Raw genomic sequence first — 14768 nt, forward strand, 5'->3', positions numbered from 1 at the left:
AGAAAAAATAATATTTTTTCCCTATTAGACAAGCGGGAAGTCTAGATGAGGAAGATCCATGATATCATAAGAAGACTAGATGAGTTCATGGAACCAACAAGCTTTTAGGGGAAGTGATTGTTCTCAGTAATTCTTTGGTGAAGGGAATGTGACTTCATTACAATTTAAGGTTCCATGGCATCTTGACTTAAAAGTACAGGATACATCAGTAGAATCAGCTGTTGGGCAGATGGATAGCTATTGTGCAAAATTATGCAGCCAGAGTTTGTAATATTGAAAGTAATTACTGGAAAGTCATCATAATCTGCATCCCTGCAACCAAATATTTTACTACAGGAATCACCATTTATGCTGCAACCAGCTATGTCTCTTCACAGGGAAGGAGTTTACTTTTGGGTTGTTAGTTTATGCTGCAATGACCATTTATGCTGAAATCATTTATGCCGCCCTTCAGAATGTTCCAATTTAAGATTTCTATTGGCTAAACTGAGATGTAGTTTACTTGTGGTTTGTTAGTTTCATGTTCTTTTTTCATTGGCTTGTGCATATTTCTTTAGAAATTCATTTTGCACATTTCTGGTTTAGCTGTTCGTTTCTGTATAGGAATGCCAATCCTCTTCCACTGTTCCCGTCATTAATGACTCTGTGCTTTTGAAGTTTAAATAGTCTCTATGCATTGGTCACTTGGTTTGTTATTTTATGTAACCTTATTTGAATGCCGTAGGCACCAAAAGCTGCCACTGTAGTCAAGGATCTGAAAGTGGGCGTATCTAAAAATGAGGCATCAAATTCTGTCCTTGATGTTAAGCTGCACCTTATATCTTTTCTTGTGCAAACATGTGATTCACAGCTTAGTTTTGACCAGTCATCCAGTTTTTACCAAGGCAGCTGTTTGGTCCCTGGGCAGACATGTTCATCTTTGCTGGACATGAAGTGTGCTCCTTTTGTGTGTGAGGATTTCTTAATCACTTGTGGATTTGGTCATCACAGGTCATTTTTTTCTTCCCACTAAAAGTTATGGATTTTGTATTCTACAATTGATTTTTGTATGAAATGATTATGCATTTCTTTAAGACAATTATATAACTATTTCTAAAAATCTTTATGCTTTATAACTCACATCAAGATTAATGAATGATGACTATAGGGTGCCAAACCTTTGAAGCAATACCTGGTTAGACTTCAAGTAGCCATTTAGTCCAATTTACTATTTAAATGTTTGATTCAATTGAAACATAATGTGTGCAACATATGGTGCATACAATCATGAAGTACTAAATTAGTACCCAGCATGTGATATATTGTCGTAATGATCAATTGGTTGTATTTTATTTCTAGCATATTTAATGTGGAATTGCAAAACCTATTGTAGGGATGGCAATAGGTCAGGCATGGGTCGGGTCAGCCAATATCCATACCCATCTCATAATTAAAAACTCCATAGCCATACCCACCCTGTACCTATCTCGGGTCAAGTCGAATACATGTGAACATTGTCAAATAATTATGATTTGAAAGGAAGATATACAGTAAGGCTACATTGGGTTGGGTTCGGGGCGGGGAATACCATTACTATATCCAACCTGAACCTACTTCAGGTTTTTTTTCTATAACACATACCTACCTTATTTTAGTCGGGTTGGGTCGGATCGGGTCAGGTACCTAGCGGGTCGGCTAAAATTGCCATCCTTAATCTATTGCACCTGAATACAACTGCAGATCACAGTCTAAATTCTAATCTGATAGCAACCTATGCTAGTAGTGCAATCAGTGGAGATGATTTCTACCTTGTTCCTGGCAGTCCTATTGGTGAATATTGTGACTCTTTCCTCCCTCCCTCCCTCTTTCTCTCTCTGTCTCTCTCGTGTATTCTCTTTTTGAATTTTCTCATTGTTTAATAGTTAGTTCTTTCTTCAATTGTAAACTACAGTAATCACAACTTGTTTTTGTTCCCCCCTCCTCTTCTTCCTTTTCTTCTATTCGAGGGCTGATTTGGTTGATGAGAATAGGAGGGAGGAAGTGTACTAAATGGGAAAATGAAGGAACTCCTCTTATTTGTTGGAGATTTTAAAGGAGAGAGATTGGAAAGTGGCATTCCCATGAGAATAAACTTCTATGTTTCATCAGAAAGAAAAACCTATGCAGGACATAGGTTTTTGGTATTCCCATGGGAAGGAAATTGGGTTCTTTTTCTCCCAAAGATACCCTTAAAGCCGTGAATAGAATAGGATGAGGTCTTTTCCCTTGTTAAGGATATAATAGGTAGTTTACACAACTTTTCCAGAAAAGTAGATGCTCAACCAAGCATAAGAGTTAAGACACTCTAGAATGTATTGCTTTCCCATAGTCAATAAAATATGTCAAAACCACTTTTCCAGACATCATATTCCTAGAAATCAACTTCTTGGAAAAAATATTCCAATGAGAAAATTTTCTTCCTGCAAACCAAATAAGCACTTTGGCCTTGTTTGAGATTGCTATTGCCACTTGGCAGTAGAGCTTTTAGAATATTTGAAAATAGAGCTTTCAAAAAGTAGAGCTTTTGAAAGTAGAATTTTTACAAAAAGCTATTTGCTGTTTGGTAAGCACATTTATAAAGTATTGTGCAACTTTCACATATATTTGGTAACTAAAATAAGATAGTACTTTTGATAAAATGACAATAAAAGATACTGTATGGTATTATATAGTGGAGAATAACACAATATGACATTATATGTTATTATGTATTAAAATATTATTATATCATATAATATTGTTATCATATAACGTAATATAATATTGTAATATAATGTTATATTATTATAATTATCATGTAATATCTAATATAATATAATATAATGGATCATAATCTAATCTAATAATATATTATAATATAACAGATTATACTATATTGTTATAATATAAAAATACTATACTATTATTAAATATTATTATATTAGGTTGTATTTTTGTAGTATAATAATATTATAATAGATTATATTATATTATATGTTTATGATATATCATAATATTAATTTATTATTATATTATATTTATAATATAATAATATAATATGATATAATATAAGATGTAATTATGAGATCTGTTGATGGGCATTTTGATCATCAAAAAATTTCACTAAAATCAAAACATCTTCTTGGTTGGCCAAAAAGCACTTTTGCGGAGAAGCTCCAAAATGGAGCTTTTCCAAGTAGATCTTTTCATCTTTCTGGCAAAGTAAAAGTGCTTCCTAATTTTTTACCAATTACCATTGTACCATCCAAAAGTGCCTTTGGAGGGCACTTTGGAGGGTCAGAAAGTGCTTTATGGCACTCCAAAAGCTTTGCCAAATAGGCCCTTAGTATTTTCTTGTACATGTACAGATCTACTCTCTTCTCTTGTATGGGGCTATTTGATATCTTGTTAGTTTTAGAAAATGGATAATGATGCTTGATAATAGTTAAACGAGTTCTATGATAATAGTTAAACGATTTCTGTGAGCAATAGGGTGTTCATTCTTGGTTTTCATACTTCGAGGTTTTATAATACACCAAGATATGCAATACATCTATAAAAATCCGGAAATAGTTTTGACAATTTTATTTTTAAATATTTTTTATCCAAATTTGGAAATGGCTAACAATGATTAGAGTTGGACATGTGAAAGAGATTTAGAGTTGGATGTGATATGGAAAAAGAAGATAGAGATGTGGGAGAGACACATATTGCATTTTACCAATTGTAGCTAGTATTTAAAAGAAGCTGACAAATACTCTCTTTTTTTGTGTGAAAGGATCAAAAATTAGTTATTAGACATGGAAGAGAATGTAAAAGTACGCAGGCTCAACATATGAGACATAAATAGGAGATTGACTAGTTAGAGAGAGAGCGAGCGAGAGAGAGAGAGAGAGAGAGAGAGAGAGAGAGAGAGAGAGAGAGAAGATATGTAAGCTAGCATTATGAGATAAAAAAAGGTGTCATGCCCCAAAGCAACCACACGAGCCAGGCACATGACATAACTACATATTTCTTAAGGGTTAACCTCTTGAAATATGTAAGGCCTGAAAAATCTTGTATTCAAGTTCATATTGATAGCGAAAATAACTCACCAAATATCCATCTCATAATTAACAGATTGTGGCTTACATTAGTGCAACTAATAAGTCAAATCTGAATACTTCATTCAAAACTATAGTACTAAACTTTTCATCATACAAGAGTCCAAATATCCACAAGCATCCAAAATCAAGATTTTATATCTCGACGGGATGGGGTGTGTCCTGGCTGTTTTAATCCGTTCTTGTGAGAAAATGGGATAGGGATGGGGTCGGGACTCCAAAACCCATCCATGCAGGGATCGAAAAAGAAAGACGAAAGAAAGAAAGAAAGATGAAAGGTAAAGAGTGAATGGAAAGAAGAAGAAAATGAAAGAAATGGAGAAGAAAAGAAAGGAAAGAAGGAAGAAAGGAAAGAGAAAGAAAGAAAAGAAAAAAAAAGAAAGAAAGGGATAAGAATAGAAAAAAAAGGAAAACAAAGAAAGGAAGGTAAAAGGAAAAAAAATAAAAAGAAGGAAGGAAAGAAAGAAAGAAAGGAAGGAAAGAATGGGAGAGAAATAGAGGATATCTATTGGGATGTATGACTAGGTCTGATGGGATGGGACAGCTCTATAGAGATATCAAGATACCTCCATCTCATGGGGTGTAAAACTTGGTCCAAAATCATATTTGAGTTACAACTATCCCAAGTTTTTGATGAAAATATCTGTGACTGCTAACAAATTAGACTAGTTTACAATCCCTCTTTCCTTGCCTAAAGATGGAAGTCTAGTCCACACTACAAAACAACTAGCTTTGGTCCTAGTCACACTCTTTAAATAATACCTCATTGGGCCTTATTCTTCAGTATTTGTAAACTAAAGAGGAGTAAGATTGTGAGTATGATAGTCCAAAATGTATTCCACATACACTCCCACAATTTAATTTAATATAAAAATATATGCAAAAGAAATTTTCACAAATTATCCAAGAAATGCAATAAGATATGTAAATTGAATTACCGATTCCAACATAGGTAAATAAAAGATCATACAGTTTCACCAAGTTCCAAATCACCCATACAACTAGTAAATAGAAGAACCTTTTGGATAATTTAGTCTCGGTCATGCTTACGCCCCTGAATAGGAATCAATCTCTTGTTACACTTACACCCTATGACCAGGCATCAATCTAATGTCATGCTTATGCCCTGTGATTGAGTATCAATTTCGTCAGCATTTGGTGATCCAAATGGGATCACTATGATGATTTAAGATCATTGGTGATTCGAATTTTGTGGTGATCTAATCACCAGTGATCTAAGATCACTACGTTTGGTAGGCCATGATCCAGTGATTAAAGATCCTCGGGTATCCATGAGTAACCTGTTTGGTATTCTATGGGAATCCAAGATTATTCATTATATAATACCAAAACTAGCCATAATATATTACATAAAAATATATTTATTAATCATGTATAATATATTATAAATAAAATATTACTATATTTATTAATATATTAATAATTAATAGATTCTATAAAAATATATTTATTAGTCCTATAAATTATTAATCCTATAAAAATATATTAATTGTTATTATAGAATTAATATTTTTATTTATACTTATAATATATTATTTATTAATATGAGTATTTACTTTGATTGGAAGAATAAGGCAAATAGAAGTAATATATTAAATATTTTTATTATATAAATATAAAGTACAATGAGATATTTTTACTCTTAACTTAAAATTATCATTGAATCATAATATGATAATAATATAATCAATAATATATCATAATATAATATATATCATAAATATAATATATAATATCGGATATAATATAATATCATATATACAATATTGATATAATATCTTAACGATATATTGATATATCAGTCTTCTTGCTAGATTAAGGGCTATTTTTTTCCTTATATTTCAATCTAAGATCACTGTTTGAGGGTGATCTTGGATTTCCAACCTCAAGGATGGGTATCCCATCATTAGGTTGGGGGAGTGATTTGAGAAGTCAGAGTAATTTGAAATCACTGCCATATAGAATCACTATGGTGCAACCAAATGCGGTGATCTCATCATCTCCATCCACATCATCTTTAATTTTGAATGGATCATCCCGTACCAGACACCCCCTTCATGTCATGCTTACACCCCATGACTGGGTGGCAATCTTCTGTCACACATGCCTCATGGTTGGGTATCAATTTCATGAGGCTAGTTATCAAATGCATGCACATGTCATCAGCACACTCGACACAATCACAATCACAACACTTAGCAACCATTACAAAGATAGAACTATTAACTCAAGATATTGCTTTCACAAATGAAGGCTCTGTTTCATTCTACCACAATAAATCCTACCATAAAAGTCATAAGAACATTCTCATTATAATAAATAGATTTCCGAACATGATTATATACAAGGTACTGAAGCCTTTTTGGAGAAGGGAGCATGTAATGACACTTTCTTCCTAGTGCTAACCAAACACCTCACAAATTTCTCAAACAACTTAGAAGTTAACCTAAAACAAGGTGATTGAAGGTTAAAATACTTGCTATCTGATTATCCCCCCCTCCTTACATGATTAATTCTAGGCATTTCTAACTCCTAGGCTTGTATAATGACTAATGAGAGGCAGTTATAAATAAAAATTCATTCTTCCCTCTAGGAAAATCCTAAACTCACCAAACTTTCTCGTTAATACCTACAGTTATCTTGCTTACATATTGCAATATTGTATTTGTATGAGCAAATTCTGAGTTCAAGTGGAATAACAATTGACTGAAGTTAGGGTTGCTGTATTATATGGACAGCTGCAATTATTTCCCCACTTCATATACTTTCATTTGGGTCAGGGCTCCAAACTTTCCAGATTTGAAATAATCCATTATTACTACAATGTCACTTAAAATCACATCAAAATATTAGTTCTGAGGAAGGATTTAATCAAAGGCAAAGTCTGCCTTCTGTTCTACCTGCACATCAGGCCACTTTATCGATTTAATAGACAGAGCAAACATCCTTCAAAAATTTTCAAATTTTAAGGTTTACTGGTCCATGAGTTGACTCAGCCAAGTTCTATTTATAATTTTGGACTGAAATTGGGCAGAACCTGTCCGCCTTGAGATCACCATCAAAACACACATAATCCTTGCTTTCTTTCTTTCACCCAATATTTCTAAGGATCTAGATATAAAATGTTACCCTAAACTCTCCAAGATTTAGTTTTATAATGCCAAAAACTAGACTTAGATACAGGATTGGGGTCTACCTTGATGATGGTTTCAAATGCTTGGCCTTTACCTCTTCTTCTTCTCCTCCTCCTCCAAAAAACTAGTCTCAGATCACCACTGAGAGAGAGAGCAAATTAATGGGGGAAAGAGAGGCAGAGAAAGAGAGAGCAATGTAAGAGAACATTTGTGCGTGGTAGAAGGGTTGCTAGGAATGTGGCAGCCTCAGTAGCTTACAGTGAGGAGAGGACACATTTAGGTGGGGAGAGGGTGGTTGTACGTGCACAATGAAGACCAAAGTGGTTCAGAATTGGGTATGTTTAATTTGGTTAAATGGTCGGTTGGGTGAGAGTAGCTTATCACAAAAGGGCTAGCTTGTGTGAGTCAAAAAGAAAGATTTTAGTGGGGAGATTGTTTGGGTTTTAGTGTGCTTTGGTAGAAATCCGAACTCAGAAAGGGAAAAGGAGAATGACAGTGTCTATAGGGTTAAACATGACATGTTTCTGTTAGTATATAGCAACAATATCTTTGTAAAATTTATATCTTGCTAAAATCTGGGATAAAAAAATATTTGGAGAAAAATTATTATTATTGATATTTTTGACAACTCGGATAGGAGAAATCTTGGCCAAATTTGGTAGGAGTGCGAGACTCAAAACTTGTTCCTTGGTACCACCCCTTAATGACTTTAACAATTGCACTATTTGTTGGAGAAAAAATGATAGATGGAATATCTAACTCTCATTTTTATAGATGATATATCATTTTATCAGAGATAGGTTTCATGAAAAGCTACCAAATGATAATTTTGTAAAATTCATTTATTTCTGTTAATATTATTTATTTGCTCACCAATCAAATAGGCCTTGAGAATCTCCAATGAAGTTATATTCTTGTCTATAATAGCGGAACCATCCCAAACTGCCTAGTTCGGAGCGTACTGAGCTGTATTGGCAGCCAATTGGATAGTTCCAGCCAAGGTTCGCCATCTCGGTACCGGATCCTGTACCGATAAAATCCTGCTTAACGTCGGTATGTGGTTCGATATGGTACGGTAATGTCGGTATGCTCTGAAACGGCATATTGGTATGAGACCGGAACAGTACGGTACGATCCGTATTGGATGGTATGGGGTGGTATAGTATTCCATGGTTTCAGCCTTCAAATCGAGAAACTGGCAAAGGAGGGGAGAGGGAGAAGGAAAGAAAGGAAAAGAGAGAGAGAGATAGGGAGGGAGAGGGCTGCAGTGCTGAAATAAGGCTGAGAGAGGGCTCCTTCATGTGTCCGAACAGGGTTAGAGCACATGTTTTGAAAGGAAACAGGAGCTTGGCTCTTTTTTTCAAAAAAATTTTAAAGTGAAGTCTGCAGGCACTACGGACTTCACTTATTATTTTCTTTTTTTGAATTCTTTTAAAGGAAGTTGGTGCCACTACCGACTTCACTTAAAAAAGGGGTCGAAGCCCTTGTTTCCTTTCGAAATAGAGGCTCTGCCGTTGTTCCGACGCATGGAAGAGAGAGGGCTTTGATAGCCTTCTCTACCCCTCCCTTGGCCCTGTTTCGGCATCGCTGCCCTCTCCCTCTCCCCCCCTCTCTCTTTTCCTCTCTTTCCTTCTCTCTCTCCCCCTTCCTCTGCCTCTCTCTCTCTCTTCTCTCTTTGAATCGCCCTCTCTCTCTCTCTCTCTCCCCCTCCCTCCCTCCCTCCCTCCCTCTCTCTCTCTCTCTTCCTTTCTCTCCTTCCTCTCCCCCTACCCTGCCGGTTTCACTATCGTTTCATTTTGGAATGCCAAGGCATAGGGGCATGCCATACCATATTGCCGGCCTACTGACATGGGTGCCTGTTTTGGTATTGCAGACCTTGGTCTTGTCATCTCAAGAAAATTTTTATCCGGCCAAATTTCAAGATAACACATAATTTTATTGACCATCACACTATTTCATAATCAATAAAGTGGATAAGACAAAATGCTTAAGGATGATGAGAGAGAAGTACATGTCAATTTAACCTTTCTAACAAACATGGTATAGGTAAAATGTGATTTTCAACTACTTTGGTGGCTATGTATTTGAGATTATGCTAAGAGATGTATGATTGAATTTGGTTTATATTGCAATCTCAGTAGCTCACAAATTATTATCTTCTAGGTTTTCTTATCTTTTGCAGCTTATGATAATATTGACGATTCATACATATAGAGGCTTAGCAATTGGGTGGAAGACACCATAGGTTTTAAGCATTAAATTCTTTCCACTGAATGTACTCATTCTTGTAACACATTTTACATGGAAGCATTCAACTAGTTATGGGATGAGCTTACAATGCTTTATGGAGTAAAAAAAAAAGAATATCAGTCATCTAAATGTGACTAAAAGTTAGTTATATAAGGTATTTCTCATGCTTGGCATATCCTATTATACAACTTGAATAGGCAGCATGACTATATGAATAAAAACTTCTTACATCTTTTGCCTCAGGGAACAAGGAGTTAAAATCAATAATTTGGATGTTACATGTGGAGACATCATTGTAAACTTAAATGAGAACCTGTTCGTTAAAACTAAAAAGGAGCAAGACACCTCAACTAGTGATGATGGCGATGAAGGCACTACTTTGGACTTTACGTCAGCTAAAAAGATGCAGAAAAATAAATTTTCGCCTTTGTCAATAAAGAAGCACATTTTTCTATTTCCCGAAAAGGTTTGTGAATTTCCAGAGATTGTTTTATTTTCTTCTGTGGTATTGCTTGTAGTCTCTGTCATTGTCATCCACTGCATTATTTATAATCTATATTCTCCATAAGGTTTTTCTTTGTTCTTGTTATGATTTTATGTTATGAATAAAATTGTAAAATGTTTGTTCCAGCATGCTTTCATATGTTACAAATAATATCTGGAATTGGAGCTATGTCTATCGTTTCTCTAGGAAGCATTCTCCTTCAATTTACAGTGTGCATATGTTAAGAGCACATGCTGGCATGTCTAGGTGCATATGTAAGTCAATATATGCTTTAGCTTGGTATATTATAAGTTCATGGAGGTGTATTGGGGACCAAGGTTGGCTATGCCAATATCGGAGCCTGTAGTGATTAATTGGTGGCACAATTCGTTATGCCTTTGCACCATTCCATGTTGGGCTTGAACCAATACAGTAGAGAGGGGGAGAGGGTGAAGGGGGGAGGAGGGGGGGTGGGGGTAGAGAGAGAGAAAAGGGGAGGGAAGGAGAGGGAGAGGGAGAGATGGCCTCCAGAGGCTGCCAAGGCCACTGCCGTGGCTGTTGAGGTGGTGGATATCAAGATCGACTGAAATAGGGTCTTTGGCCCTTATTTCATTTTTTTTTTTAATTTTGGTTTCTTTGGTTGAAGTCGGCCATGCAGTTGCCGACTTCCCTATTTTTCTTTTTTTTTTTTTGTGTTTTTTTTGATGAAGTGGGTGATGGCATTGCCGGCTTCACGCGATAAAACCAAAATAAAAAACAAAATAGTGGCCGAAGCCCTTGTTTTGATTGATCTGGACATCCACCACCTTGACAGTAGTGGTGATGTCCTAGGTTGCCCTTTGGCGAACCACGGAGACCGTATCTCCCTCTGCCTCTCCTTTGCTTCCTCTCTCTCTCTCTATTTTCTTCTCTTTCCTTCTCCCTCCCCTAGTCCTTGCAAATGTTTCATTTCGAAGTCGGAAACATCTTGGTCGACCTCTAGTACGGTTCAACATGCCCCGAACTGGGTTGTTTGGGATGGTTCCGCCAACCATATTGGGGACAATTACTTCATTTGAAATTTGCAGGACTTCTTTTATTAGTTAATATGCGGTAGTACCATTTAATATAAAAATTAGTGTTAAAAAATATAAGGTTCTTTGGGTATAATATCATGATAGATTATGGTTAACAATCATCTTATTGGTTTTGTTTTCGCTTTTATATTTTGTTTGCACGAAGGATACATACTTTAGTTTATAACCTTATGATTCTCAAATACTGACACTAAAATTGAGATGAGTATGGTGTTTGAAATTTGAATGTATATTCTACAAAGTTAGTGTTCTAGACTTCTAGTTACATGTTCCCATGTAAGACATATCTGCCATAATCTTAACTATAACCAAAAGCATGATAATGTGCATATGAACTACTTTTTGGTACCTCCTATGCTTGTTGTTTAGAGAAACATCATCGACCAATGCTTTTTAACTAAATCATTGGGATTTTTTCTATTGTTTTTTCTTTTTTCTTAAGCTTCTATTCTATTGATTGAACATGATCTCATCATCAGCTTTTCGCTCTATTTGCAATTGTGAGACTCTTATGGTTCAACTTAAGCATTCACATATCTTATGTACTCAAAACTTGATCTTGCTCAAGCCAACTAACTGTGTATATTGTATAATAAAAATTATTTCATAGTATAAATGGATGATTGTGGAACCATCTGATTCGGGGCATGCCAAACCGTACCAGTAGTAGATTGGGATGGTTATAGCATTCAAAATGAGACGCTGGCAAGGAAGGGGGAGGGAGAAGGAAATAGAAGAAAAGAGAGAGAGAAGGGGAGGGAAGGAGAGAGAGTCTCCAAAGGTCCATCGAGGCCGTCGGAGAGCCATTGTGCCCACTGGAGGGTTGGTGAGGGGGGAGGGAGAAGGAATAGAGAAAAAGAGAGAGATGGGGGAAGGGAAGGAGAGGGAGTGAGAGCCTTTGAAGGCTGTTGGAGGCCCGCCAAGGTTGCTAGAGTGCTGTTGCACTTGCTAGAGGGTCGGAGAAGGCTCGACAAGGAGGGGGGAGAGAGAAGGAAAGAGAGGAAAAGGGGGGGAGGAAAGGAGAGGAGAGAGGGCTTCTGAAGGTCCACCGAGGCTGCTGGAGGGCCGGAGGCGGCAGATCGAAACTGCAGCTTCCACCCCTTTCCATTTTCTTTCATTTTTTTTTTCGGGAGGGGGGATATTGGCAAAGTAAAAAGCATGGATTAAATAAAGTCAGCAAATTGATATCCTCCCTCCCCAAAAAAAAGAGAATGAAACAGGGGCTTTTGCCCCTGTTTCAATTGGCCGCCTCTGGCCCTCCAGCGGCCTTGGCAGGCCTCTGGAGGCTCTCTCTCCGTCTCCCCTCTCCTTCCCTCCCCATCCTATCTCTCTTTTCCTCTCTTATCTTCTCCCTTCCCCCCTCCTCATTGGCTCTCTAGCGGGCACAGTGGGCAACCTCTGAAGGCTCTCTCTCCCTCTCCCTCTCCTTGTCTTTCCCTACTCCCTCTCCCTCTCTCTCTCTCTCTCTCTCTCTCTCTCCTCCTCCTTTCATTCTCCCTCTGCCCCTCTTTGCTGGTGTTTTGTTTCAAATGCTGAAACTATCTCGGTCCATTGCTGGTAGGTTTGGCACACCTCGGATTAGGCGGTTCAGGATGGTTTCGCAATCACTACATGAATCCTATAGGGTTTTCAGCCCAATCATCCAAATAAGCCCTAAGCCTGTTAAATTACTTGATTGTTAGCTAATGTGGTATGCCTAGACAATATTGCCATAAAATTCATATGGATGCATGTTCGACTTTACACATTAGTTGTGTGAGTAATAGTCTAAGTGAAGGAATAAATCAACTCTCTACAAGTTAATCCAAACTTAATTATTGGCCCTTTACTGTAGAGGCCACTTGTAGACCCTTTTTAAGCTTATAAAACTAATGTTTGAAAAGCATACCTCTCAATTATGTGGATTCAGAACATTAAGGCAGTGTTCTAGATACTTCTATAAGTTCTGGTTTCTAGCTTCTTGGCTATATTAAGTGTAATCCGAGGGCAATATGCCTTGAACAGTAATGTCAATGCACCCAAAGCATGCAGATATGTTAATGAAATAAACAACAACATGTTAAGATCATTATGTAGCCACATTTCTCTGATTTATGTGATGCCAACATCTTCCAAAACCATAGGCCCGGGAGGGCTTAAGGCATAGTCTCCATCTTTTGTACCTATGCTAAATGTTCGTTTGCATTTGCTGCACTCATTGGAGAGGCAAATAGATTTTCTCTAGACCCTAACTGTATAATATGTAAAGACAAGGAAGGGAAAGCAAGGAGAGAAAGATAGTATCATAGAAGAAATTATGGCATAATGGTAGCTAACCAAATAATTGACTTGCTTCATACTCTTAAGTGTATTCTAGGAAAGCTTACGAGAGCTAGTTCTTGTTTTAGTTCCATAGTCAGAGTTTCAATTTTGGTAGTTTTTGTAGTTTTTGCTATGAGTTTTGGAGTTTTATTAGAAGAAGTCTGAATAAAATCTAAAAAAGAAAAGAAAATTAAGAAAAAAAATGGTTCAAGTCAGTTTGTTCTGTTTTAAGTTATCTAAGATAATAATTGATATAGTTTGTCTACTCTTAGCTTGAAATTAGATTGTGTTGATTATTGAAACTAAAGCCATTAAATATATCCAAGTCTGTTTAATTAGATCCAAAACTCAAACTGATATCCCACACCAATTCATCCATGGTACGCCATATATGGAGTGTACCATACTGTACTGGTTCAATACTACTACACGGTATAGGGGACATGCTGATACTTGGTATGCCGAACTGGCCCCCATACTAGGCATACCAACATAGTGACAAGGTGGCAACAGTGCGAGGCTTGGTATCGAGATGGTGTACTTTATTCATGTATAATAAGGGGCTTTGTCTCGGAATGGTATGGTAACAATATTGTCAGGACAGATGGAGGCAATTAGATTCAAAAAGATTAAAAAGCAACTGGTACCAATTGGTACAGATTGTTAGTACTGATTGATACCGATCTGTATAGGCCAGTATGGTTAGTATAACCTGTTGTCCTGTTCAAGAGAAAACTGGCATCCCACACCCATACAGGTTCTGTTTTCTTGTTGGGATGGGTATGACTGGTGGTACGATGCTGAACTGTAGTGCTTGATTCCTTGGCTGTAACAAAAGTATGATCATATCTAAAATGGAAAGATCTGTATGTGAAGAATAGAGTAGTTTAAGTAAGAAGTTCAGACTTCGAACGTATGTCCATAATAAATTGAGTAAATATACATAACCAAGCTAGGAAAAACAACACAGAGATATCAAAATAGGCTGCTTATATCAAGATTGCAGCTTATATGATTGTTGAATACTTGAATTACTATAATGTATCACTGATATTTTTAGAGGAGAAAATGATTTGCACCTAGGCAATGAAACCTAACCCATCATTATAATATTCTTCACCCATAAAATAAATCCATAAAGCAATTTCAGAAAGGACTATGAAACTATAGTTATAAGAGTTCAAGGCTACACTTACATAGACATATAAGCAAATCCAATTGGCTCAAAAGAGCAAATCAGAAAAATTCCACATCAAGATAAGAAATGATGACAGACCAAGTAATCATAAGAAAATCAATCAATATTAGAATGGAACTAAAACCTATATATCAAAAACAAACCAAACAAATCAGAAATTTCCACTCATCTACAGTCCATTCCTTTACCAAAATAGCCTATTTT

General features: G+C 36.3%; 1 protein-coding gene across 1 annotated transcript in view; it reads left to right on the forward strand.

Annotated features, from left to right (window-relative positions):
- The window catches only part of LOC105053497 (protein SABRE), an 88483-nt gene that overhangs the window by 13399 nt on the left and 60316 nt on the right, over positions 1 to 14768 (forward strand). The window contains 2 exon segments of the mRNA XM_073244117.1: positions 725 to 990; positions 9749 to 9971. Coding sequence (XP_073100218.1) covers positions 725 to 990; positions 9749 to 9971 — 489 coding nt within the window.

This window comes from Elaeis guineensis, chromosome 10 (genome assembly GCF_000442705.2).
Source record: "Elaeis guineensis isolate ETL-2024a chromosome 10, EG11, whole genome shotgun sequence".
In the NCBI taxonomy this organism is placed as follows: domain Eukaryota; kingdom Viridiplantae; phylum Streptophyta; class Magnoliopsida; order Arecales; family Arecaceae; genus Elaeis; species Elaeis guineensis.